The sequence below is a fragment of the Scomber japonicus genome, chromosome 9 (genome assembly GCF_027409825.1).
Source record: "Scomber japonicus isolate fScoJap1 chromosome 9, fScoJap1.pri, whole genome shotgun sequence".
Taxonomy (NCBI): domain Eukaryota; kingdom Metazoa; phylum Chordata; class Actinopteri; order Scombriformes; family Scombridae; genus Scomber; species Scomber japonicus.
Window position 1 is genome coordinate 6,867,387 of NC_070586.1, and position 25,236 is coordinate 6,892,622.

Below are 25,236 nucleotides of genomic sequence, written 5' to 3' on the forward strand. Positions count from 1 at the left end.
CTTCTCCTTCTTCTTCTTCTTCTTCTTCTTCTTCTTCTTCTTCTTTCTTCTTCTCCTTCTTCTTCTTCTTCTTCTTCTTCTTCTCCTTCTTCTTCTTCTTCTTCTTCTTCTTCTTCTTCTTCTTCTTCTTCTTCTTCTTCTTCTTCTTCTTCTTCTCCTTCTTCCTTCTTCTTCTTCTTCTTCTTCTTCTTCTTCTTCTTCTTCTTCTTCTTCTTCTTCTTCCTCCTCCCTCCTCTCTTGTTTGTTGCCTCATCCACCTCTACTTCCTCCTCCTCCTCTTACTTATCTTCCTCTTCCTCCTCCTCCTCCTTCTTCTCTTCTTCATCCTCTTCCTCCTCTTTTCCCCCTCCTCTTGTTTTTTGCACATCCACATCTACTTCCTCTTTCTCCTCTTCCTCCTCCTCTTTCTCCTCCTCTTCCTCCTCCTCTTCCTCCTCTTCATCCTCCTCCTACTCCTCTTGTTCTTCTTCCTCCTCTTCTTCCTCCTCATTCTCCTCTCATACTTCCTCTTTCTCCTCCTCTTCCTCTTCTTCCTCCTCTTCCTCCCTTATCCTCATCCCTCCCCTTCTTCTTCTTCTTCTTCTTATCCTTTTTCTTCTTCTTCTTCTTCTTCTTCTTCTCCTTCTTCTTCTTTGCTTCCCGTCGCTGTAAGGCTTCAGGTACAGCCGAGTGCAGCTTAATGAGGTACGCTTGCTTCACCTCCCTCCCTCCCTCCCTCCCTCCCTCTACTCACCTTCATCTTCTTCATCTTCTTTAGTGGGGAGGTTGTGTGGTCCTCCCCCCTCCTCCTCCTTCTCCTCCTCCTCCTGGGAGAAAATGACAATTGGGAGTCCTTTGTGAGAAATTGCTGTGTCTTCTTGCTCGTGCTCAAAGCTCCACAGACTTTAAAGTTGTACAACATTTTCTCCAGCAGCACTTTAAAGTTGAAACATTGCTTTTTACACTCAGAAACAAGGTGTTATGTCAAAGAGCCAAAGCAAGACACTGGCTCCTTGTAAGAATAACTAATCCTGCATTGATGATACAGTAAAAGAGGAGTGTTAGGGTTCTTGGATTTATTTTAAAGGTCTTTGCAAATCTAAGGAAACACCAAAAGTCTCAGAAAACATTAGTAAAAGTGTGTCTACCTACTTACAGGGTGACATTTAATGTGTGTCCATGTGGTTTAGTTTTAAATTTAAAGGGTTAAAATGTGAAAATAAACGTATGAATAACTTGCACACATCCTTTTTTTTGTGGACCCAGCATCAAATTTCTGCTTTTAATCCATTTAGAGAGAATATATTAGAGGATTATGGTAAAAATGTCTAAGTGGTGTAACCATGAAAACTTTGTACCAAATAATTCAACTTGCTTAACCCTCCTGTTAGAAGAAGGAAGGAAAGGAGGGAGGGAGGAGGGGAGGAAGAAGGAAGGAAGGGAGGAATGAGGGAGGAAGGAAGGACGGAAAGGAGGGAAGGAAAGAAAGAAGGAGGGAAGGAAAGAAAGAGAAGGAAGGAGGGGGGAAGGAAGGGAGGAAGGAAGGAAGGAAGGTAAAACACCATATCAACTAGTTTGGCATGATCTTACATTATAACTTTTATATTAAATAAAGATAATGGAATACTATTGTTCTAAATATTACATTTAATCTGGGTAACCATGGAGATCAGGATACATTTACATTATTTAAATGAAGTAATTATTAGTATAAGTCCACTTAAATACACTGTAGGTGATAAAATATTTAATATTTATCATTCTACTGTGGTTACAACCATTTGACATCTTTAGTAGCATTCAGTCTTAACCTAATATGAGCATATAAATGAACATATTTTCTTTTTCTTTCTATCGTTTCCAGCCTCCAAAGGTCTTGACTCTGTCTCCGTTACCTGTGGAGGGTCGTGGCGGCTTGGCAACCGTCACCAAGTCCGTCTTGCAGGTCAGCGACCCCGACAACCCGGCCGATGTCCTGGTCATGGTCCTTGAACCCGCCGCGCCACGGCCGGCTGACCCGTCTCCACGGCGACCGGGGCGCTGAGCCGATTCAAGCTGGAGGAGCTGTCACGGGAACAGATTCAGTACATTCACGACGGCTCGGAGGGGACGGAGGACGGAGCCGTGCTGCAGATCAACGACGGCCACAGCTACCAGAATATTCTGCTCCAGGTCCACATCAATCAGAAGGTAAGACGGACTGAGGAAGAGGAGGAGGAGGAGGAGGAAGAATGATGACTTTCTGCTTTCACTGTGTCTCCAATTCCCCAAAATTAGCACTTGTTCAAATCTGCAAATATGAAAAATTAATCCTCCTGTTGTCGTCGAGTAAAGAAAGGAAAGAAGGGAGGAAAGGAAAAAAGGAAGGGAAAGGAGGGAGGAAGAAGGAAGGAAAGGAAGGAAGGGAGGAAAGGAAAGAAGGAAGGAAGGGAGGAAAGGAAAGAAGGAAGGAAAGGAGGGAGGAAGGAAGGAAGGAGGGAGGAAGAAGGAAGGTAGGAGGGAGGGAGGGAGAGAGAAAGGAAAAGAGGAAGGAAGGAAAGAAGGACAGAGGAAAGAAGGAAGGTAATGGAGAGGAAACGAAAGAAGGAGGGAGGAAGGACAGAAGGAAGAAAGAAAGAGGGATGGAGGGAAAGAAAAAGGAAGGGAGGAAAGAAGGAACAGTCAAAACAGACGGGATCAATTTGACCCGGGGAGGACGACACGAAGGTTAAGTCATTTAACATTTTTCAACATTTTTTAGAATTAAACAGTAAAAACAAATATACTTTAAGAAAAAAGAAAAGAAAAGAAAAGAAAAGGGTTTTAACGGCTCTCTAGTGTTTAATTTAGAGTTTGAACACCTCTGCAGTGGAGCATGAGTCCTGTATCGATCCTCCATTAATACTGGACAGGAGCTCTTTCCAGGATGTTGCACAGCTGAGCCAAATTAGTGAGTCGGACCTCAAAGCTCCGGCATTTCTTCACCAACTATACTTCCCAAACTGTAACTCAGACTGTCCAAAAAAAAAGAAAAGAAAGGAAAAGAGTAATGGAAGGAAGAGAAGGAGTTCAGACAGAAATGAGTGAGAATAAGACACTAATGGTTTTTATTGTGATGTAATGTTTTTATTTGATTTATAGTTTAAATCCAATAAATATCCAGTTGTCCAAAAGAACAGATAATATGCTTAATGAAGCAGTTTAACCCTCCTGTTGGAAGGAGGGAGGAAGGAAGGAAGGAAGGAAGGGAGGGAGGAAGAAGGAAGGGAAGGAGGAAAGGAGGAAGAAGGAAGGAAAAGAGGGAGGAAAGAAGGAAGGGAGGAAGAAGGAAGGAAAGGTAGGAGGGTAGGAAGGAAGGAAGAAAAGGAGGGAAGGAAGGAAGGAGGGAGGGAGGAACGAACGAACGAAGGAAGGAAGGAAGGGAGGAAGGACAGATAGAAAGAAGGGGGAGGAAGGAAAGGAAAGAAGGAAGGGAGGAAAGGAAAGAAGGAAGGGAGGAAGGAAGGAAAGGAGGGAAGGTAGGACAGAGGGAGGGAGAAAGGAAAACAGGAAGGAAGGAAAGAAGGACAGAAGAAATAAGGAAGTGAGGAAGGTAAAAAGAGGGAAGGAAAGAAGGAGGTAGGGAGGAAGGACAGATGGAAGGAAGGAAGGGAGGAGGGAGGAAAGGGAAAAGAGGAAGGGAAGAAAGACCAAAATATGGTTTTGGTCCTCTCTCCATGGACCGATGTTTACGTCCTCCGTTGCCTCCAGTGATATCACCTAGCAACAGCAACTGGAATCAGCGCTGTCTCATAGAGTGACGTAGCGTAGAGACGTAGAGAGGCGTCACGGACAGTCAAATCTGATATGAGTGTTTGGATGTTCAGACTCAGACACATCTGTCCACATGAGATCTGAAACTTCCTCCCAAAGGTGTTTTATATCTGGTTTATGACTGTTCAGACTTCATAAGAGCATCCGGTTCCAATCTAGATCGGCTAAAAATCGGATTTTGGCTTGCAGTGTGAATGCAGCCTTAGTTTGCCCACATGGTGTAATTTTACTTTCTTAAAATCACTCTGAAGGACTTCTGATTAAGATAATCTGCAGCAGAGTTCACTTTGTTGGAGTTGAAATGTATGCTTTGACTCAAATCACACACTTCTGTTAGTCCACTTATTTGTTTAGTGTGCAAATTTCAACAGGTTAGCATCGTCTCAAAATACAAAATACAATTTGAAACACAGTTTAATATGGTTCATCCAAAAACTCTTTTGACAGTTTTTTCAGCAGGTACTCATGGTGCGCTGCATGTTTCTGTACTTCTCAGTGTGAACGCAGGAAGGAAGGAAACATTTTTTATATATGAAAACCATAAAATCCCCATCTCTTTTTGTTGTTATAATCGATTTATATCAAATAAATACTGAAACTTTTGCATTCTTGAATTATTAACAATAAGCTCAGGGACCAATTTCTTCTATTTCTTTATCTTTCCTTCCAGAAGTTCAATAGTGAGGAAGTGAAAGCTGATATCTCATGTTGGTCAGATTCAAAGTTCGGCTGCTTTTCTGTCTCCTGTTGTCGTTTTTTTTTTTTTTACATTATTTATTCTTGGATGAACTCAAGCTACCTGCAGTCTGAACATCTTTTATATATCCACTATATTCCTTTAAACTCTTACAAATTGCTTCCACCAACCTACCAACCACTTGACATGTCCGCACACAGTTTGCTCTGTTGACTTTAGTTTAGCTGGAGGCACAGATTTATTCCCCCGCATGTTTAACCACGGTCGAGAGAGCGGGGGGGGGGGGGGGGAGAGAAAGAGACAGTGGGAGAGAGAGAGAGAGAGAGAGAGAGAGAGAGGAGAGGGAGAGAAAGAGAGAGACAGAAAGAGAGAGACAGAGAGAGAGAGAGAGAGAGAGAGAGAGAGACAGAGAGAGAGAGGGGAGACAGAAAGAGAGAGAGAGACACACAGAGAGAGAGAGAGACAGAGAGAGAGAGGGAGAGAGAGAGGAGAGACAGAGAGAGAGAGGGGAGAGAGATAGAGAGAGAGAGACAGGGAGGAGAGGCAGAGAGAGGCAGAGAGAGAGACAGAGAGAGAGGGAGAGGGAGGGAGACAGAGACAGAGAGAGAGAGAGAGGGAGACAGAGGGGGGAGGAGAGAGACAGACAGAGAGGAGAGAGAGAGAGAGAGAGAGAGAGCAGGTCAGACCTTTTTGAAATGGCAGCCGTTATCCCTCCTCTGTCATCACTTCTGCTGAGAGTCTTACAACAAGGACGCAATTATCTGCCAACAAGTACCAGTCACCGTGACCTGGAGAGGAGGAGGAGGGGAGGAGGGGGGCGGCGGGGGGGTTGTGTTTAGCATGACAAAAATTTGGCAGCTAGCGAGCATGAGCGTGCACGAACACACACAGAGAGAGAGAGAGAGAGAGGAGAGAGAGAGAGAGAGACGAGGCAGGACTTGCATTCAATATCGAAGATGTCTAGACAGATAAACGCCAAATGCATGCTGTTAATGTGTGAGTGTGTGTGTGTGTGTGTGTGTGTGTGTGTGTGTGTGTGTGTGTGTGTGTGTGTGTGTGTGTGTGTGTGTGTGTGTATAGCAACAGCAGGACATTTCAGGAAGGTAATAATGTTCTGCAGGTTCCAACACTGATCTGAACAGCCGTTTCAAGGGTTTAATTACAATATATTAAATTAGGATATTGTTGGTATAATAATAACTATATGTGTGTGTGTGTGTGTGTGTGTGTGTGTAATGTGTCGGGGCGTGGCTGATGGTGAATCATCCGGGCAAAAGTTCACAGTTCACCGAGTGCACAGAAACTCTACAGACTGTGGCTCCGTGACTTCTGAGAGTAGCTGTTAGAGCAGGTTTAAGGTTTTAATAAGGATCTGAGTTAGACATGAATTTATGATGATTAAGGTAAGATAAGGTAAGACTATAGGAATGTATAATGTCAGCGAGGGTCTTAACAAGTGTGGAAATGTACGTGTGTGTGTGTGTGTGTGTGTGTGTGTGTGTGTGTGTGTGTGTGTGTGTGTGTGTGTGTGTCCTGCAGGCATCAGTCTTATTGAAGTCTCCCTTTGTTCTCCTGTCATCACTCAGTCAGTCTCCCACTGTGGAGGATCACATAGCCTACACACACACACACACACACACACACACACACACACACACACACACACACACACACACACACACACACACACACACAGTCATGTTTCCATCACCTCATCACATTACTTTGACTTATAGTACAGCCGTCATTTCTAACCTAACAACTGCTTGCCACCTTTATCCCTTAAACAGGCCTTACTAGTTATGTCATTTGCAGCTAAAGTAAGGAAGGAAGGAAGGAAGGAAGGAAGGAAAGGAGGAAGGAAGGGAAGCAAGGGAGGAAGAAGGAAGGAAAGGAAGGAAGGTTGGAAGGAAAGGAGGGAGGAAGGGAAGGAAGGAAAGGAAGGAAGGAGGAAGAAGGATGGAAGGGAGGGAGGGAGGAAGGGAAGGAAGGAAAGAAAGGAGGGAAGAAGGAAGGAAAGGAGGGAGGAAGGGAAGGAAGGAAAGGAAGGAGGGAGGAAGAAGGATGGAAAGGAGGGAGGGAGGGAGGGAGGGAGGGAGGGAGGGAGGAAGGAAGAAAGAAAGGAAGGACAGATGAAGGAAGGAAGGAAGGAAGGACAGATGAAGGAAGGAAGAAAGGACAGAAGGAGGGAACATTTACCCTAACAGCTGAACTTAGATCTGAGGAAGGAAGGAAGGAAGGAAGGAAGGAAGGAAGGAAGGACAGAGGAAGGACCCAGGAGGACAACACTAAGGTTAAAGAGTCTGTATCTCGTGGTGCACGTTGTCTGATTAAGGGTTATTCTAACCTTAACATAAATCTAAACTTATCTTATAATAATAATAATAACTTTTATTTATGTAGCACCTTTCAAAAATATATAAAATAAATAAGACAAAGTAAAATAAGATTAAATAAAAGACAGTATAGCAATGAGCAAAATGAACAGACAAGCAGATGACATCACATAAAAGCTTTAAGTCTGTAGAAATGAGTTTTGAGTAGTGATTTAACCTTCCTGTCGTCCTCCCGGGTCAAACTGACCCCGTCTGTTTTGACTGTTCCTTCTTTCCTTCCCTCCTTACTTCCTTCTTTCCTTCCTTCCTTCATTCCTTCCTTCCTTCCCTCCTTCCTTCATTCCTTCCTTCCTTCCCTCCTTCCTTCCTTCCTTCCTTCCTTCCTTCCTTCCTTCATTCCTTCCTTCCTTCTTTCCTCCCCATTACCGTCCTTCTTTCCTTCCTCTTTTCCTCTTTTCCTCTTTTCCTTTCTCCCTCCTTCCTTCCTTTCTTTCCTCCTTTCCTCTTTTCCTTTCTCCCTCCCTCCTTCCTTCCTTTCTTCTTTCTTTCTTTCTTTCCTTCCTTCCCTCCTTCCTTCCCTTTCCTCCCTTCCTTCATCCTTCATTCCTCCCTTCCTCCCTCCTTTCCTTCCTTCCTCCCTTCCTCCTTCCTTCCTTCCTTCCTCCCTTCCTCCCTCCTTTCCTTCCTTCTTCCTCCCTTCCATCCTTTCTTCCTCCTTCCTCCCTTCCTTCCTTGACTTGAGGACAACAGGAGGGTTAAAAGAAGATACTGAACGTGCAAGCCACAATCCCCTTATCGTGACTTTAAACTAAGCCTTCACCCTTAAAGTCAAGATTTACTTTAAGGGAACTTACTTTTTTTTTTTTTTTTTTTTTTTTTTGCGAGTCCCCACAACAGATAAACAACAACTTTAAGCTTTTTGATGATGTTTTTTTTTTGCCCCAGAAATCAAATATCAGATGTATTGTATGTCAAGATAAACCCCTTGTCATGTACTATCTCATTTTCATGTCATTCCTTCTTTCCTCTTTTCCTTTCTCCCTCCTCTCCACCTTCCTTCTTTCCTCCCTCCCACTTTCCTTCCTTCTTTCCTCCGTCCTTCCTTACTTCCTTTCCTTCCTCCCTTCTTTCTTTCCTTTCCTCCATCCTCCCTCCTTTCCTTCCCTCCGCCTCCCTTCTTTCTCCCTTCCTTTCTCCCTTCCCTTCTTTCTCCCTTCCTTTCCTTCCTCCTCGCTTCTCCCTCCCTTCCTTCCTTGACTCGAGGACAACAGGAGGGTTAAATAATAATACTACATTTCTCCACCACTATAATACTGCTATAATAATAATGATAACAACAATGTGTACAGATGGATTGCTTCAGATTCAGCAACTCTTCTTTTTCCCTGCTCTGTAAATCAATAGCATCACACACACACACACACACACACACACACACACACACACACACACACACACACACACAGCACTATTAAATGACTGTAAAATGTCCTGATGCTGCATTCTGTCATGCACCGCACATCCTCATAATTAAACAACCATGTAGGTCGGTTGATTGTACGATGCGCCTCCAGAACAATCAATAGGAGCATTTTCTAATATCTCACCTCTATCACACTGCTTCCCACAACGGGTTAGCCTACAAATCACTTGTTTAAAAGAAAAAGATAATTATTATATTTTATGATGTGGTTAAAATCTATTTAGGTTCAGGAACAAGGAAACACTTAGTTAGAGTTTGGGAAAGATCATAGATTGGGTTAAAATGACCACTTGAAAGGCAGTTAGGGTTAAAGTCAATGCTTCCTTTGAGGTAGGCAGACTCCGTCGTCATGGCAACGGTGAACACAATGACTATCGTTATGGTTTAAAATAAAAAATCTGTCCCCCAATCGCAGTTAGAAACCTTCTGTCACCTGATATCAACGTCACTTTTCCGTCTCATATTAACTTTGACCACTAGATGGCGTCTGTCACTCAAATGTAACTATAGGTAGTTTTTTTTTTTTTCTAAGGCTAAATTTCCGATCTATACTATTATTTTTAAGGACAGAGAGAGAGAGAGAGAGAGAGAGAGAGTCCATCATCTAAATTGGAGGCTTTTAGATGAGTCATAGCACCTTTGAGGTCTCGGCTCTAGAAGAGTCGAGACCATTAAGGAAATGTAGAGAGAGTCAGAAGAGAAGGAAACATTTCACTGCTGCTATGAAGTTAAAAGAGGAAAGAAGACTTATATTTCATTACTGCACAAGGCTTCAGTTTGAAAATACTTCCTTCCTTCCCTCTGTCCTTCCATCTTTCCTTCCTTCCTTCCTTTCCTCCTGTTTACCACCTCCTACCAGACACAGTCTGAACCAAACACCAGCAAGGAAGGAAGGACAGGAAGGAAGGGAGGAAGGAAAAAAAGACAGGAAGGAAGGAAAAGAAGACAGGAAGGAAGGAAAGACAGGAAGGAAGGAAAATAAGATAGGAAGGAAGGAAGGAAAAGAAGACAGGAAGGAAGGAAAAGAAGACAGGAAGGAAGGAAGGAAGGAAGGAAGGAAAGATGGAAGGAAGGAAGGAAGGGAGGAAGGAAAGAAGGAAGGAAGGAAGGAAGGAAGGAAGGAAGGAAGGAAGGAAGGAAGGAAGGAAGGAAGGAACCACTCAGCTCCTCTCAGCTATTCACCCAAAAACTGAACGACTGATAAAATATATCTGAAAAAAATATCTAATTCCCTCCATTTTTACCGGGGAACAGCCGAGCTTCGGGGTCTCAGGGGCTCAAAATGTTTCCCCGAGACCGTAATTGAAAGCCAAGGGTTCTGCTTTGCTTCCTATTCAGCCCCCCCCCCCCCTCACTCTGTCCCCCCCCCCCACCACTCCCCCCCTCCTTTGGCCTCGGGCTCAGTCCATCCATCAGAGGGTCATTACGGGCATGATTAGTCTCTGCAGCTTTACAGCCCAGTAATCCCACTTTCAGGAAGCCCCCGTTGTCCCCGGCAACGCTTGGCATCGACATGCACCGCTGCTGGATGGAAGTACAAAGAGTCAGAGTGGATTCATTGGCTTCGGTTTGTTACCCAGAGCCGATAATCACTCTGGGTTTTAGTTTTTGGAGCTTTGTGGAAACAGTCGAGGTTCATGAAGCTTTACTGAAGTTTACTTTAAGTCGATTTTAAGAGGGGAGGGGGGGGGGGGGGGGGGTTATTGTCTGAGAGCAGGGGGGTCAAATATGAGGTCAGTGGGTCAGAAACAGTCGGCCATGGGGTAGAATTCGGCCTTCTTTCCTTCCTCACTTCTTTTTCTTACTTCTATCCTTCCCTCCATCTTTCCTTCCTTCCTTCATTCTTTCCTTCCTTCTTTCCTTCATCCTTCCATCGATCCTTCCTGTCTTTTTTCCTTCTTCCCTTCCTTCCTTCCTTCCTTCCTGTCTTTTTTCCTTCTTCCCTTCCGTCCTTCCTTCCTTCCTTCCTTCTTTCCTTCCTTCCTTCCTTCCTTCCTTCCTTCCTTCCTTCCTGTCTTCTTTTCCTTCGTTCCTTCCTTCCCTCATTCCTGTTGTCTTTATTCCTTCCTTCCTTCCCTCATTCCTGTCGTCTTTATTCCTTCCTTCCTTCCTTCCTTCCTTCCTTCCTTCCTTCCTTCCCTCATTCCTGTCGTCTTTTCCTTCCTACCTTCCTTCCTTCCTTCCTTCCTTCCTTCCTTCCTTCTTTCCTTCCTTCCTTCTTTCCTTCCTTACTTCCTTCCTTCCATATGTGTTTATCATTATTGAATTACAATTATTTGCAGTTTTTCTTCCTTTAAAACAATGCCTCTAATAAATTGGTATTATATCGACATCATGATATTTTATATAGATATATAGATATAGTTTTATATTTTGCACATTGTAATATCATGATATGGAATAAGTGTCGTTCTCTTCCTGCTTTTAAAAGTTGCATTACAGTAAATTGATATACTTTTCTGAACTTAACAGACATTATATGCACATTACTGATGATTATTTATTAAAAACCTCATTGCAGGGTTGAGCATGGCTCAGTGGGTGGTGCACCCCCCCCCCCATGTGTAGAGGCTACAGTCCTCACTGCAGGCGACCCCGGTTCCAATCCCGCACCGAGCAGTCTTATCCTGCATGTCATTCCCCCCTCTCTGCCTCCTGTTTCCTGTCTCTCTCTACTGGTCTGTACAATAAAGACAAAAAGCCCAAAAAATATACTTTACCCTTAAACAGGAAACGTGCACCAGGAGATACACACTCTTTACCCTTCGTGTTGTCCTCCCGGGTCCTTCCTCTGTCCTTCCTTCCTCTGTCCTTCCTTCCTTCCTTCCTTCCTTCCTTCCTTCCTTAGATCTAAGTTCAGCTGTTAGGATAAATGTTCCCTCCTTCTGTCCTTTCTTCCTTCCTTCATCTGTCCTTCCTTTCTTTCTTCCTTCCTCCTCCCTCCCTCCCTCCTTTCCTTCCTTCTCCCTTCCTCCCTCCTTTCCTTCCTTCTTCCCTCCTTTCCTTCCTACCTTCCTTCCTTCCTCCCTCCTTCCTTTCCTTCCTTCTTCCTCCCTTGCTTCCCTTCCTTCCTCCTTTCCTTCCTTCTTCCCTCCTTTTGTTCCTTCCTTCCTTCTTCCCTCCTTTCCTTCCTTCCTTCCTTCTTCCCTCCTTTCCTTCCTTCTTCCCTCCTTTCCTTCCTTCCTTCCTTCCTTACTTTAGGTGCAAATGACATAACTAGTAAGGATTTTTTACATCTAATTTTCCACTCCTGCCTGTTTAAGGGTTAAAAACAACCTCATTGCATAAATATTTTGTGAAAGCACCGATAGTCATCACTTCAATATCGAAGTGTGTGGAAAAAAAAAAGATCATGTAAGTCAATATAATGAGAAACTATCTCAAAATAATGACTTAGTACAGGGGTGTCAAACATGCGGCCCGTGGGCCAGAACTGGCCCGCCAAGAGGTCCAATCCGGCCCAGTTTCCTTCTTCCTTTTTTCCTTCCTTCCGTCTGTCCTTCCTACCTTTCTTTCTCCCTGTCTTCTTTTCCTTCCGTCCTTCCTTCCTTCCTTCCTTCCTTCCTTCCTTCCTTCCTTCCTTCCGGTCTTCTCTTCTCTTCCTTCCTTCTCTTCTCTTCCTTCCATCTGTCCTTCCTTCCTTCCTTCCTTCCTTCCTTCCTTCCTTCCTTCCTTCCTTCCTTCCTTCCTTCCTTCCTTCCGGTCTTCTCTTCTCTTCCTTCCATCTGTCCTTCCTTCCTTCCTTCCTTCCTTCCTTCCGGTCTTCTCTTCTCTTCCTTCCATCTGTCCTTCCTTCCTTCCTTCCTTCCTTCCGGTCTTCTCTTCTCTTCCTTCCATCTGTCCTTCCTTCCTTCCTTCCTTCCTTCCTTCCGGTCTTCTCTTCTCTTCCTTCCATCTGTCCTTCCTTCCTTCCTTCCTTCCTTCCTTCCGGTCTTCTCTTCTCTTCCTTCCATCTGTCCTTCCTTCCTTCCTTCCTTCCTTCTGGTCTTCTTTTCCTTCCTTCATTCCCTTCAATCTATCTTCTCTTCCCTTCTAGAAGATAGAGGTATTAAGGTCTCTAGTGAATACATTTAAGATTGCTCTGATTTGACATTTTTAACCATTCAAGTTTATTTCCTCCACATTCTCCGTCATTCTCCGTCACTTTCCACCCGTCAGCTGTCTGTATTTACCGAGAGTAAATAAGAACATGTCACTGATAAGGATTCAATCTCTTCTTATTCTTTAACTCTTCTTCTTCACCGTTTGACTAGTCCATCATCTCGTCTCCATTCAGTCCTCTCTCTCTCTGAGCGATGACAATGTTACTGCCGTTATGACATCATGACCACCACTGCAGATGTTTTATGGATCGTATCGACTCCAATCTCCGCAAAGTCAATTTATTTCTGTTTTTGTGGACGGCAGCCAAAAGTGTGAAAGCATGGACTCTCATTCACAGTCATCTCAGGTCAGCTGATCGGCTGGGCGGCTGGCTCACACTACTTCCTTTATTTAACCTTTTGTGTCGTCGTCCTCCCAGGTCTGATTTGACTGTTCCTTCCTTCTCTGCTTCCTTCCTTCCTTCCTTTCCTTCCTCCATTCCTTCTGTCCTTCGTTCCTTCATTCGTTCATTCCTTTCCTTCCTCCATTCCTTCTGTCCCTTGTTCCTTCCTTCATTCTTTCCTTTCCTTTTTCCCTCCTTTCCTCCTTCCTTCCTCCCTTCCTTCCTTCCCTCCTTCCTTCCTTCCTTCCTTCTTCCCTTTCCTTCCTCCCTTCCTTCTGTCCATCTTTCCTTCCCTCCTTCCTTCCTTCTTTCCTTCCTCCCTTCCTTCTGTCCTTCGTTCCTTCATTCCTTCCTTCTTTCCCTTCCTTCCTCCTTTCCTCTCCTCCTCCCTTCCTTCCTTCCTTTCTTTCCTTCCTCTTTTCCTTCCCTCCTTCCTTCCTTCCTTTCCTTCCTCCCTTCCTTCCTTCCTCCTTTCCTTCCTTCCTTCCTTCTGTCCTTCTTTCCTTCCTTCCTGTCCTTCCTCCCTTCCTTCCATTCCCTCCTCCCTTCCTTCTGTCCTTCCTTCCTTCCTTCTTTCCTGTCCTTTCCTTTCCTTCCTCCATTCCTTCTCTCCTTCGTTCCTTCGTTCCTTCGTTCCTCCTTTCCTTTCCTTCCCTCCTTCCTTCCTTCCTTCTTTCCTTTCCTTTCCTTCCTCCATTCCTTCTGTCCTTCATTCCTTCGTTCCTTCGTTCCTTCCTTCTTTCCTTTCCTTTCTCTCCTCCCTTCCTTCCGTCCTTCCTTCCTTCCTTCCTTCCTTCTTCCCTTCTTTCTCCCTTCCTCCCTTCCTTCCTGCCTTCCTTCCCTCCCTCCTTCCTCCTTTCCTTCCCCCTTTCCTTCCCTCCCTCCTTCCTTCCTTCCTTCCTTCTTTCCTTCCTCCCTCCTTTCCTTCCTTCTTTCCTTTCCTTCCTCCCTTTCCTTCCTCCCTTCCTTCTGTCCTTCTTTCCTTCCCTCCTTCCTTCCTTATGTCCTTCTTTCCTTCCCTCATTCCTCCCTTCCTTCCTTTCCTCCCTAGTTCCTCCTGTCCTTCCTCCTTTCCTTCCTCCCTTCCTTCCTTCCTTCCTTCCTAACTTCCTTCCTTGACTTGAGGACAACAGGAGGGTTTTCATGCATTAGCTCTCTAAAGTAAAGCCTAAAGAATAAAAGTAATGTTGTTTATGGTGGTGGTGGTGGTGGTGGTGGGGGGGGGGGTTGTGTTAAATATATTCCAGCAAACATTAGACCATGAAAAACATATTTTTCTACAGCACCTTTCTAACGGCCCTCACTTATTCCTAATCATTACCTCTGCCCTGCCTAATCTTCCACCATAGAAGAACAACACAAGGATATAAAAGCAAAAAGGAGACTTCTGACTCCAATTTCCTGAAACTCAGTCACAAGTGGACACGGTTGAACTTGAAGAGTAATTGCAGTTTTGTAGAGGAATCACAACCTTGGTGAAGCAGGATTAACGATGCATGATTAAGGGTTTTATCAGCAGGTGAGTTAGCTCCTCTCATCTCTTGTGTGTCAAAGCAGGTTTAACAGGGTTGATAACAAAGCTTTTTGAGGCAGGTACGAGTCCAAAGTGAAGAGCTCAGTCGTTAAGAAGTGGAGTTATAAAAGTCTTCATAAGCATGAGTGAGTGTTTTAGGTCTGTGGTAAAGGTCTGACTCTCGCTGTCTGATCTGGATTTGATCTGTTTAACCCTTTATTGAGCAAATAATTATATTTGGTAACTTCTGTAAATATCCCAAAATATCCTTCCTTCCTTCCTTCCTTCCTTCCTTCCTTCCTTCCTTCCTTTCATTCGTCCCTGCCTTCTTTCTTCCCTTCGTTCTTTCCTTCCTCCGTCCTTCCTTCCTTCCTTTCCTTATTTCCATCTGTTCGTCCTCCCTCCCTCCTTCTCTCCTCCCTTCCTTCCCTCCTTCCCTCTTTCTTTCCTCCCCCCTACCTTCCTTCCTTTCCTTCCTCCCTTCCTTCCTTCCTTCCTTCCTTCCTTCCTTCCTTCCTTCCTTCCTTCCATCCTTCCTTCCTTCCTTCTTTCCTTCCTCCCTTCCTCCCTTCCTTTCAATGAGTGCCCTATAAAGGGTTAAACTTGGAGACTAGAATAAGTTTTTTGGCTTTGAAGTTTTAAGTGATGTGTTTAAGGTGTCGGGTCTCAGAGCTGTTGAGTCTGTCCTCGAGTCTAAAGCCTTCATCTCAAGTCGAGTTTTGAAAGATGGCAAAGTGTTATTGTTACTATTCAGTGTTCAGGGCATTTTAAGTTTCCCTTAAACAATGGACAAGGAAGGAAGGAAGGAAAAGAAGACAGGAAGGAATGAAGGAAGGAAGGAAAAGAAGACAGGAAGGAATGAAGGAAGGGAGGAAAAGAAGACAGGAAGGAAGAAAGGAATTAAAGATTGACGGAAGGAGAGAAGGCAAGAGGGAAAGAAGACAGGAAGGAAGGAAGGAAGGAAGGAAGGAAGGAAGGAAGGAAGGAAGGAAGGGATGAAGAAGGAAGGAAAGGAGGAAGGATGGAAGGAAGGAACGAACGAAGGAAGGAAGGAAGGAAAAGAAGAGAGGACGGAAGGAAGGAAGGAAAGATGGAAGGAAGGGAGGAATGAAGGAAGTAAGGAAGGGAGGGATGAAGGAAGGAAAGGAGGTAGGTAGGAGAAAAGACAAGAAGGAAGGAAAGCTAGAAGGGAGGAAAGAAGGAAAGAGGGAGAGAAGAAAAAAAGGGAGGAAGGAAAGTAGGAAGGAAAAGAAGACAGGAAGGAAAGTGGTCTGGATCGGGCCCTTCAGCGAGCCAACTCTGGCCCACGGGCCTCATGTTTGACACCCCTGCTCTAAGGAATATGATATTACATTAGCAATAAATAACAAACCATCGTAAACTCTGATAATAAGTCAATTAACTCAATGAAGAAGATTTATTCTGTTTCCTGACTTACTTCCTGATTTCTATTTTCCAGCATTATTCTCTCTGTTTTCCTCCTCCTCCTTTATCCCCTTTTTCTATCTTGTCAACACAATATTTTCATTAAGCAAATTCAGTCTCTACTGAAAAACACTAAAAAACATTTCATTTTTTTCTGCACCTGTCTGAATGAGATTAAACTAATGGAGCAATACAAATTACAAAACCCTAAAAACTCATTAGATTTGTGTCTTAATGGACAAGCAAGGAAGGAAGGAAGGAAGGAAGGAAGGAAGGAAGGAAAAGAAGACAAGAAAGAAGGACAGACAAGAAGACAAGAAAGAAGGATGGAAAAGAAGACAGGAAGGAATGAAAGAAGGAAGGAAGGAAGAAATGAAAGATTGAGGGAAGGATAGAAGGAAAGAGGGAAAGAAGACAGAAAGGGAGGAAGGAAGGAAGGAAGGAAAGATTGAACGAAGGAGAGAAGGCAAGAGGGAAAGAAGACAGAAGGAAGGAAGGAAGGAAGGAAGGGAGGGATGAAGAAGGAAGGAAAGGAGGAAGGAAGGAAGGAAGGATGGAAGGGAGGGAGGAAGAAGGAAGGAAAGGAGGGAGGAAGGAAGGATTTGTGTCTTATTGAAGGGAAATAAGGTGCAGCAGAGTCAAAGAAACCTTACTGGTAAAAACTTTCTGAATCCAGAAGTCTTTAGTTTAGTAGGAAGTGTTGTTTGTAGTGTCCTTCAGAGACCTTGAGGGTGTGTTTGTGGATTATCTCGTGGCCGCTGTGCTGCTCTGAGTTAAAAGCCTGCCATGCTGACTTATGTGTTTCTGCCTCCGTGTGGCAAACCCAACCCCGCTCGTCTGCCTGCCTGCCTGCCGCCGCTACACTGAGACGCTGCGATTTGGATCAGCCGAGTGGCAGGAAGAAGAGCCACAGATGGTCTGCAGGTTGTTATCTGCAGACACAGACGCACACACACACACACACACACACAAAGAAAGAGAGAGAGAGAGAGAGACACACCTGTGCACATTCCTGTAATCTACTACCTCCTTCTGCCTCAGTGCTTATGCCACAGCACTGATTATCTGCTGCAGTCGATGGTCAACCCACCGTGTGTGTGTGTGTGTGTGTGTGTGTGTTCTCCAGTCTGTGCTAAAAAAAAAAGTTTAAGAAGAAGAAGAACTTACCTAAAACTAACTTCAATCAATCTTTATTTGTATAAACGCCAAATCACAACAAAGTTATCTCAAGGCTCTTTACACATAGAGCAGGTTCTAAATCTTCAGGTTTTAATTTTAAAGAGACCCAACATTCCCACATGAGCAAGCATTTGGTGAGAGTGGCAAGAAGAAACTTCCCTTTTAACAGGAAGAAACCTCAGGCAGAACCAGACTCAAACCGGTCGGGGTAGAGAAGAGAGAGACGAAGGAAAGGAGAGAGAAGCAGGATGAAAATCAACATTGAAGCTAATAGGTCTGGGACTGATTTCATATCTTCACCCTAATGTAAAAATGTGGAGCAGCTGCTGCTTTACAGAATAAACAGCAGGTTGGGTTAACCCTCGTATCGTCCTCCCGGGTCAAATTGACCCTTTCTTCCTTCCTTCTGTCCTTCCTTCCCCCTCCCTCCTTCTTTCCTTCTCTCCTTCCTTCCTCCCTCCTTTCCTTCATTCCCCCTCCCTCCCTCCCTTCCTTCCTTCCTTCCTTCCTTCCTTCCTTCCTTCTGTCCTTCCTTCCTTTCTTCTGTCCTTCCTTCCCCCTCCCTCCTTCTTTCCTTCCTTCCTTCCTTCCTCCCTCCTTTCCTTCCTTCCTTCCTTCCTTCCTTCCTTCCTTCCTTCCTTCCTTCCTTCCTTCCTTCCTTCCTTCTCTCCTTCCTTCCTCCCTCCTTCCTTCCTTCTGTCCTTCCTTCCCCCTCCCTCCTTCTTTCCTTCTCTCCTTCCTTCCTCCCTCCTTTCCTTCATTCCCTCCCTTCCTTCCTTCCTTCCTTCTTTCCCTTCTTCCTTCCTCCCTTCCTTCCTCCCTCTTTTCCTTCCTTCCTTGACTCTAGGACAACAGGAGGGTTAACAGACATGTAACAGGAAGTGTGACATAATGAGGCAGCACAGTGACACAGTGAGTAAGGGGTCTAGTTTCAAACTAGAGCTGGGCCAAACCAAATATCACAATATTTTGGACTAAATACTACTAAGACAGCTCTGATGACATATCTTGATATTACTATATCCAAAATCTAAGACGATATCGATATAATATCAATATATTGCCTAGCCCTAGTTTCAAACCATCACTGACAGCAGGTATCTATCGGATCAATACGGCATCACCACAGAAAGTCTGTTGCTCTGTCATTTCCAAAACAGCAGATTGAGTATTTTATGATTGCGTTACTTGTGTGATTGGTGGAGCAGACTGCAGGCTTTAATGCTCATGTGACCCTGTCGGTGATTGACGGAGCTCCTGGGACTCACAGACCTGAGGTTAGAACAGATGTGCAATAATAAAAAACTCCACAGTCTGAGACAACACGAAGCAGAGCTGGCATCACGCTGCACCTGAGGAACAAACAGTCTGCTGCTGTAGTCTCTCACTGCAGGGATTTACTACTTTGAGTTATATTCAGTTTGTCATGATTGAAAGTAACGCTGTGTCTCAAATCACGTAGTTCTGTTATAACTCTCATTATGTTTGAGTTTGAGTGCTTTCAAACTGAGAAGTATGGAAACATGCAGCACTATGAGTATCTGGATGGTTTCACTCTAAACTGTCAAAAAGTTGAGTGTCAAGGAAGGAAGGGAGGAAGAAAGGAGGAAGGAGGGAAGGAAAGGAGAAAGGAAAGGAGGAAGGGAGGGAGGAACGAAGGACGGAAGGAAGGATGGAAGGAAGGAAGGGAGAGATGAAGAAGGAAGTGAGGAAGGAAAGGAAAGAAGGAAGGACAGAGGAAAGAAGGACGGAAAGAAGAAAGGGAGGAAAGAAGGGAGGGAGGAAGGAAGGAAGGAAGGGAGGAAGACGAAAGGGAAGGAGGAAGACGAAAGGGAAGGAGGAAGGAAGGAAGGAAGGAAGGAAGGGAGGAAGAAGAAAGGGAAGGAGGAAAGGAAAGAAGGAAGGACAGAGGAAAGAAGGATGGAAAGAAGAAAGGGAGGAAAGAAGGGAGGGAGGAAGGAAGGAAGGAAGGGAGGAAGACGAAAGGGAAGGAGGAAGACGAAAGGGAAGGAGGAAGGAAGGAAGGAAGGAAGGAAGGGAGGAAGAAGAAAGGGAAGGAGGAAAGGAAAGAAGGAAGGACAGAGGAAAGAAGGATGGAAAGAAGAAAGGGAGGAAAGAAGGGAGGGAGGAAGGAAGGAAGGGAGGAAGACGAAAGGGAAGGAGGAAGAAGAAAGGGAAGGAGGAAGGAAGGAAGGAAGGAAAGGATGGAGGAAGGAAGGGAGGGGGGATGAAGGAAGGAAGGAAGGAAGGAAGGAAGGAAGGAAGAAGAAACCAAAATTCTTTATTATGCTGCAGATGATTTTAATCAAAGTGATTTCAAGAGCAATTCAGGATAAAACTGCATCATGTAATCAATGACAATGAATATATGACCAACATAACACCTGTTGTTTTAATGCTTTATAAAACTTAAAAATATTATTTATCCAGTTTAGATCTAAAGTCTTGAGCATTCGGTTGGTTCGATCCAGGAAAAATGGCAAACAGGTGGTGATATATGTAGATGTTTCAACTTTAATTGGATTTAACTCTTGTCAGTCAGACTTCTGGAGAGAGAAATGGACAGACGTTAATTAGAAAAGGTTGTTGGAATATACTCAATTTACAGAAATCTTCCTCGTACCCATGAAAAAGCAGAAACTGGTGTATTTGGGATAGTTTTCAGACTAACAGCAGGTCTAACAGCTGCCTCAGGGTTGCTCTTGACGGACTCTTGGTTTTAGAAAGAACTGCTGATCTCTGTAGAAGTAGAGAAACTCTCTCCAGTAATGAGCACAAAAGCTGGAAACTTTTATATTTCAACTTGTTCCCAGGCGGGGAGTTCTGGTCCTCTGAAATGAGGCCAACGTGGAAGTAACTTAGAACTGCATTCTATCAAAAGGCCACCAGGGGGCGACCGTCTCTATACAAGTCAATGGAGAATTCACCAACTTCTCACTTGATTTCTAACCTCAGTAAACGTTTTCAAAATGTGTTTATGGTCTCAATCGCTAGTTTAAAGCCTTCTTCAATGCAGTATGATGTTCATTTGGGACATTTTGGCCTCCCTGATTTTATATGTGACGATAAAGCAGGGTATGCATTAGAGCGTGGCTACGTCCTGATTGACAGGTTGATTGACCAATGTCCTTGAGATCCAGCCCTCGCAACCATAGCAACCTCCCCGCTCCGCCCATGGCCCCGCCTCATGCCCATATAAGTAGAATCCATGTTTTTATTTTTCCCAGCATGCACCTGAAATTTTCAAGATGGCGCTGCCTAGATTGGAAACTATTGGCTTCCGAGCAGCAGTCCACAAACCAATGGGTGACGTCACGGATGTTACGTCCATTTCTTTTATACAGTCTATGGTTGTCAAGTTGGGTTAACTGGTGACTGTAAATCTCCTGTCCTGCAGGTGTGAAAGCTCACCTGTCTTTATGTGTGTCAGCCGTGATTGATTGGCGACCCTCCGCAGGATACGCAGTAAAGAAAATGAATGAAATCTATGCTGTAACACTGATTTGTGTGTGTGTGTGTGTGTGTGTGTGTGTGTGTGTGTGTGTGTGTGTGTGTGTGTGTGTGTGTGTGTGTGTGTATTTGCAGGCATCCAACTCTCCTCATGTCCTCTCTGTGCCGATGACCTGGGTGAAAGAAGGAGGGATGGTGAGACTGGATAAGAAATACCTGAAGGCGGATTATAAAGGAGTCAGCAGCGATGACATCGTGTATACCATCCTCGACTCTGATGGTCAACCTAAATACGGGTACCAGCTGTTTCACATCTGACTACATATCAAGAGTTAGCTTTGCATACTGTTCAGGGTCTTCCTTCCTTCCTTCCTTCCTTCCTTCCTTCCTTCCTTCCTTTCTTTCTTTCTTTTTTCTTCTTTCTTTCCTTCGTTCCTTCCATCTTTCTTCCCTTCTTCCCTCCTTCCTTCCTTCCTTCCTTCCGTCCTTCCTCCCTTCCTTCCTTCCTTCCTTTTCCCTCCCTTTCTTCCTTTCTCCCTTCCTTCCTTTTTTCCTTTGTTCCTTCCCTCCTTTCTCCCTTCCTTCGCTTCTTTTTTCCTTCCATTCATTCTTTTTTCCTTCGTTCCTTCCATCCTTCCTTCCTTCCATCATTCCTTTCTGTATTCTTTTCCTTCCTTCCTCCCTCCCTCCCTTTCCTCCTTCCTTCCATCTGTCCTTCCTCCCTTACTTTCTTTCTTTCTTTTCCATAATTTTGCTTTTTAAAACATACGATATGCCCATCCAGTGATGTATTAACCCAACATCCTCTCTCTCTCTCTCTCTCTCTCTCTCTCTCTCTCTCTCTCTCTCTCTCTCTCTCTCTCTCTCTCTCTCTCTCTCTCTCTCTCTCTAGGTGAGGTAGTTCTGGTCTCAATGCCGGCTGACGGCCCAGTAGACGGTTGGCGTCCCTTGCTGTCTGATGACCGAGGCTTCACAGCTACTACTTCCTTCACCCAGCAGGACGTGAACGACGGCACTGTGTGGTACCCGCCACTTCGGCACGGCTTCAGACAGCGACTCCTTCCTGTTCCAGGTCAGTCTGATCCATCTCACAGGAAGTGGAATAAATAAACTTAATTCTTAAATCCAGGCATGCTCAGACTCTTTTGGCGTGTGAGCTACTTTTCATTTTGAACAGCTACCAAATTAGAAGAGGGCTAAATAACAACAGCTTCAACTTTTGTGTCGTCCTCCCGGGTCAAATTGACCCCGTCTGTTTTGACTGTTCCTTATTTCCTCCCTTCCTTCCTTCCGTCTGTCCTCCCTTCCTTCCATCTGTCCTTCCTCCATCCCCCTTTCTTCCTTCCTTCTGTCCTTCTTTCCTCCCTTCCTCTTTTCCTTTCTCCTTCCCTCCTATCTTCCTTCCTTCCTTCTTTCCGTCCTTCTTCCTCTCTTCCATCCTTCCTTCTTCCTCCCTTCCATCCTTCTTTCCTTCCTTCTTCCTCCCTTCCACCCTTACTTCTTCCTCCCTTCCACCCTTCTTTCCTCCCTCCCTCCTTCTCTCTTTCCTCCCTTCCTTCTTTCCTTTGTTCCTTCCTCCCTCCTTCCCTTCTTTCTTTCCTCCCTTCTTCTTTTCCTTTCTCCCTCCCTCCTTCCTCCCTTCCTTCTTTCCTTCCTTTCTTCCTCCCTTCCTTCCTTCCCTCCTTCCTTCCTCCCTCCTTTTCTTCCTTCATTTTTCCTCCCTTCCTTCCTTCGTCCCTCCTTTTCTTCCTCCCTCCCTCCCTCCCTTCCTTCCTTCCTTCCTTCATTCCTTCCATCCTCCCTCCTTTTCTTCATTTTTCCTCCCTTCCATCCTTCCTTCCTTCCATCCTTCTTTCCTCCCTTCCTTCCTTGACTCGAGGACAACAGGAAGGTTAATAGCGTATCTGCCAGTTAGACATTAAAATGAAATAACACCAAAAGCTAGAACATTCATTTCAACATATTTTCATCACTAATAACCAACGTTAGTCTTTAACCCAAAGTATTTGTTGGATTTTTGTACAGTATTGAATCCATAAGCAGCGAGCATTAAAAGATAGAAGTATAATCCATGATGAGTGTGATTCAGAGAGAAAGAAACAGCGCAGTGTGTTTACATACAAACTGTGAAATGAGAAAAACCTGAAGAGGAAGAAAGTGTGACTGCTGTGTCCTCGTTCTCTCCCTGGAGTAAACTTTGAAGTGTTCCTTCTTACTCTCGTTCCCTCGTGTCTTTACCTCTCTCCTCTCTTTTTTTCCGACGTGTCTCTCCCTCTGGCTTGATTTATTTCTTTTCTTTTACCCCTCCTCTTCCTCTCATGTATCTATGTCTCTCTCTCTCTCTCTCTTTCAGTCTCTCTCTTTCAACTCTGTCTGCCTGAACTTGTTTGTGTTATTATTTCTTATAAGCGTGACATTGTATGGATGTTCTGCACTACGTCACCTATAAGGAAAGTTTTGCAGTATATGTTTTTATTTGAAAAGTTTTCCCCGTTTTCATTCTTTCTTGCAGTTGACTGGTAGTTTTATATGCCAAAAATATGCAGCTTCATAAAAATAAAAAAAATACAGTTCCACAAACCAAATAAATTGAGTTTCATAAATCAAAAAAATGCAGTTTCACGAACCAAAAAAAATCAGTTTCATACACCCTAAAAGGAAGTTTCATACACCAAAAAAATTGTGTTTCTTAAACCAAAAAATGTAGTTTCATAATCGAAAATATGCATTTCATAAATCAAAAAAATGCTGTTTCATGCACAAAAAAATGCAGTTTCATAAATTAACAAATGCAGTTTCACAGACCAAAAAATTTAGTTTAATAATTTTTAAAAAAGCTGTTTCATTCACCAAAAATATGCATTTTATAAATTAAAAAAATGCTGTTTCATGCACAAAGAAATGCAGTTTCATAAATCAAAAAATTTAGTTTCATAAACCAAAAAAAATGCAGTTTCACAGACCAACAAATTTAGTTCAATAATTTAAAAAAATGCTGTTTCATTCTCCAAAAATATACATTTCATAAATCAAAAAAATGCATTCTCTCACTCTTTCAACTCTATCTAGCTCTACTTGTCTTTGCCATTATTTTCTTATAACCATATACATATATTTACTATATAACCTATGAGGAAAGTTCCTATTTGAAAAGTTTCCACCTTTTCATTCTTTCTTATTATCTCATCTTTCCTTCCCTGACTCTTCTTTAAGTTCATTCAACTGTGGATTTTCTTCTTCTCCTTCACTTTTAAAACCTTGGCACCAAACTTCCCGTGTGACTCACAGGCACTCCAAATCAATCCATAGCGACTTATCTTAATTAGCATTAATGACACCAAAGTGCTCGTAAATTGGCTCTTAAATCCGAGACAATCCCCACTTAAAAATAAACCGAACCCCCCACCGCTGCACTCCATCATCATAGCTGCCGTTTCCGTGTGCCAGTCTCCGCTTCACCTCTCGACTCCATTAAGAAAAACAAAAGGCTGCAGCCAAAAGAAGCTCGTATATAGCTCCATCTAATCATCTCTCTCCTCTTCCTCCTCCTCCATCCTCCTCTTCCTCCTCTCTACATTTTGGCTCCATCTATCAGGAGTGAAATGCATTTCAATTACACAGCGCCGGATTCAAATTATATTCTCAAGTGTCTCGTCATTTTTAAAACAGCAGAAGCAGAGGAGAGGAAAAAGGGAAAAAAGGGGGGAATAAAATCTGTCATGAACTGAACCGCTGGAAGCTTTTTTGTGGAAATAGGAAAGGAAGGAAGGAAGGGAGGAAGGCAGGAAGGAAGGAACGAACGAACGAAAGAAGGGAGGAAAAAAGGAAGGAAAGGAGTAACGAGGGAGGGGGGAAGAGAGGAAGGAAGTAAGGAGAGAAGGAAGGAAGGAAGGAAGGAAAGGAGGCAGGAAGGAAGGAATGAAAGAAGGAAGGACGTGAGGAAGGAAAAGAGGGAGGAAGGAAGGAAGGAAAGGAGTAAGGAGGGAGGAAGGAAAAGAGGAAGGAAGGGAGGGAGGAAGGAAGGAAGTGAGGAATGATGGAAGGAAGAAAATGAGTAAGGAGGGAGGGGGGAAAAGAGGAAGGAAGTAAAGAGAGGAGGAAGGAAAGAAGGAAGGAAGAGAGGGAAGAATGAAGGGAGGAAGGAAAGGATGGAAGGAAGGACGGAAGGAAGTAAGTGAAGGAAGGAAGTGAAGGAAAATAAATGTACTGGTTGTCGATGGAAACGAGGGGAAACAGTTTCAAAATGCAATCAGCTCCATTCAGAGCTCATTTGACCTGATGTCAGTGAACTACACACAGCAGACTCTCTCCAGTCTGGACTCAGCTGATGTGTTTCTACATTACAATCTCGTCTAATTCAGTTTTAATCTAAAATATTTCAGATTTGAAACATGACATTTATCATTACGTTGAACCGTAATCAACTGAGTAATCAATATTTGAACGCCTCGCTGACTCAGCACCGACTGTCATTGACACGCGTGATTGGTGTCGCTGACTCCGAGCTTCATGCTGCTGTTACATTACTTCTGACGGACGGAGCTGACTGCTACTTCTTGAACTTTCTTCCACTCCTCCTGATGTGACAGGAACAAGCAGCGGCAGCACAATCAGAGAGCTGAGACCAAAATTGGCTTTCAGGACGAACATCGGAGGCTTCTTCTGTTGATCGTGTAAATCAGAGGACAAAATAATTTAAAGTAGCATCTTGTGGAGAGAGAGAAACACAGCAGCAGTAACACAGATTAAAAGTTAGGAGAGAAGAAGGAGAGACAATGTTTTAGAAAGGTAGAGGTTGATTCAATGATGCTCCAACTCCAACATTTTAAGATAATAAAAGCAGAAAGGTCAAAGGTCAGAGTCACACCATAGCACTGTAAGACATTTCTAATTGGT

The 25,236-nt window shown here is 44.0% G+C and overlaps 1 protein-coding gene across 1 annotated transcript in view; it reads left to right on the plus strand.

Moving 5' to 3' along the window:
* The window catches only part of fras1 (Fraser extracellular matrix complex subunit 1), a 274,524-nt gene that overhangs the window by 154,577 nt on the left and 94,711 nt on the right, over nucleotides 1-25,236 (plus strand). The window contains 8 exon segments of the mRNA XM_053325459.1: nucleotides 1,844-1,972; nucleotides 1,974-2,015; nucleotides 2,017-2,169; nucleotides 20,476-20,636; nucleotides 21,125-21,128; nucleotides 21,238-21,366; nucleotides 21,368-21,412; nucleotides 22,853-22,859. Coding sequence (XP_053181434.1) covers nucleotides 1,844-1,972; nucleotides 1,974-2,015; nucleotides 2,017-2,169; nucleotides 20,476-20,636; nucleotides 21,125-21,128; nucleotides 21,238-21,366; nucleotides 21,368-21,412; nucleotides 22,853-22,859 — 670 coding nt within the window.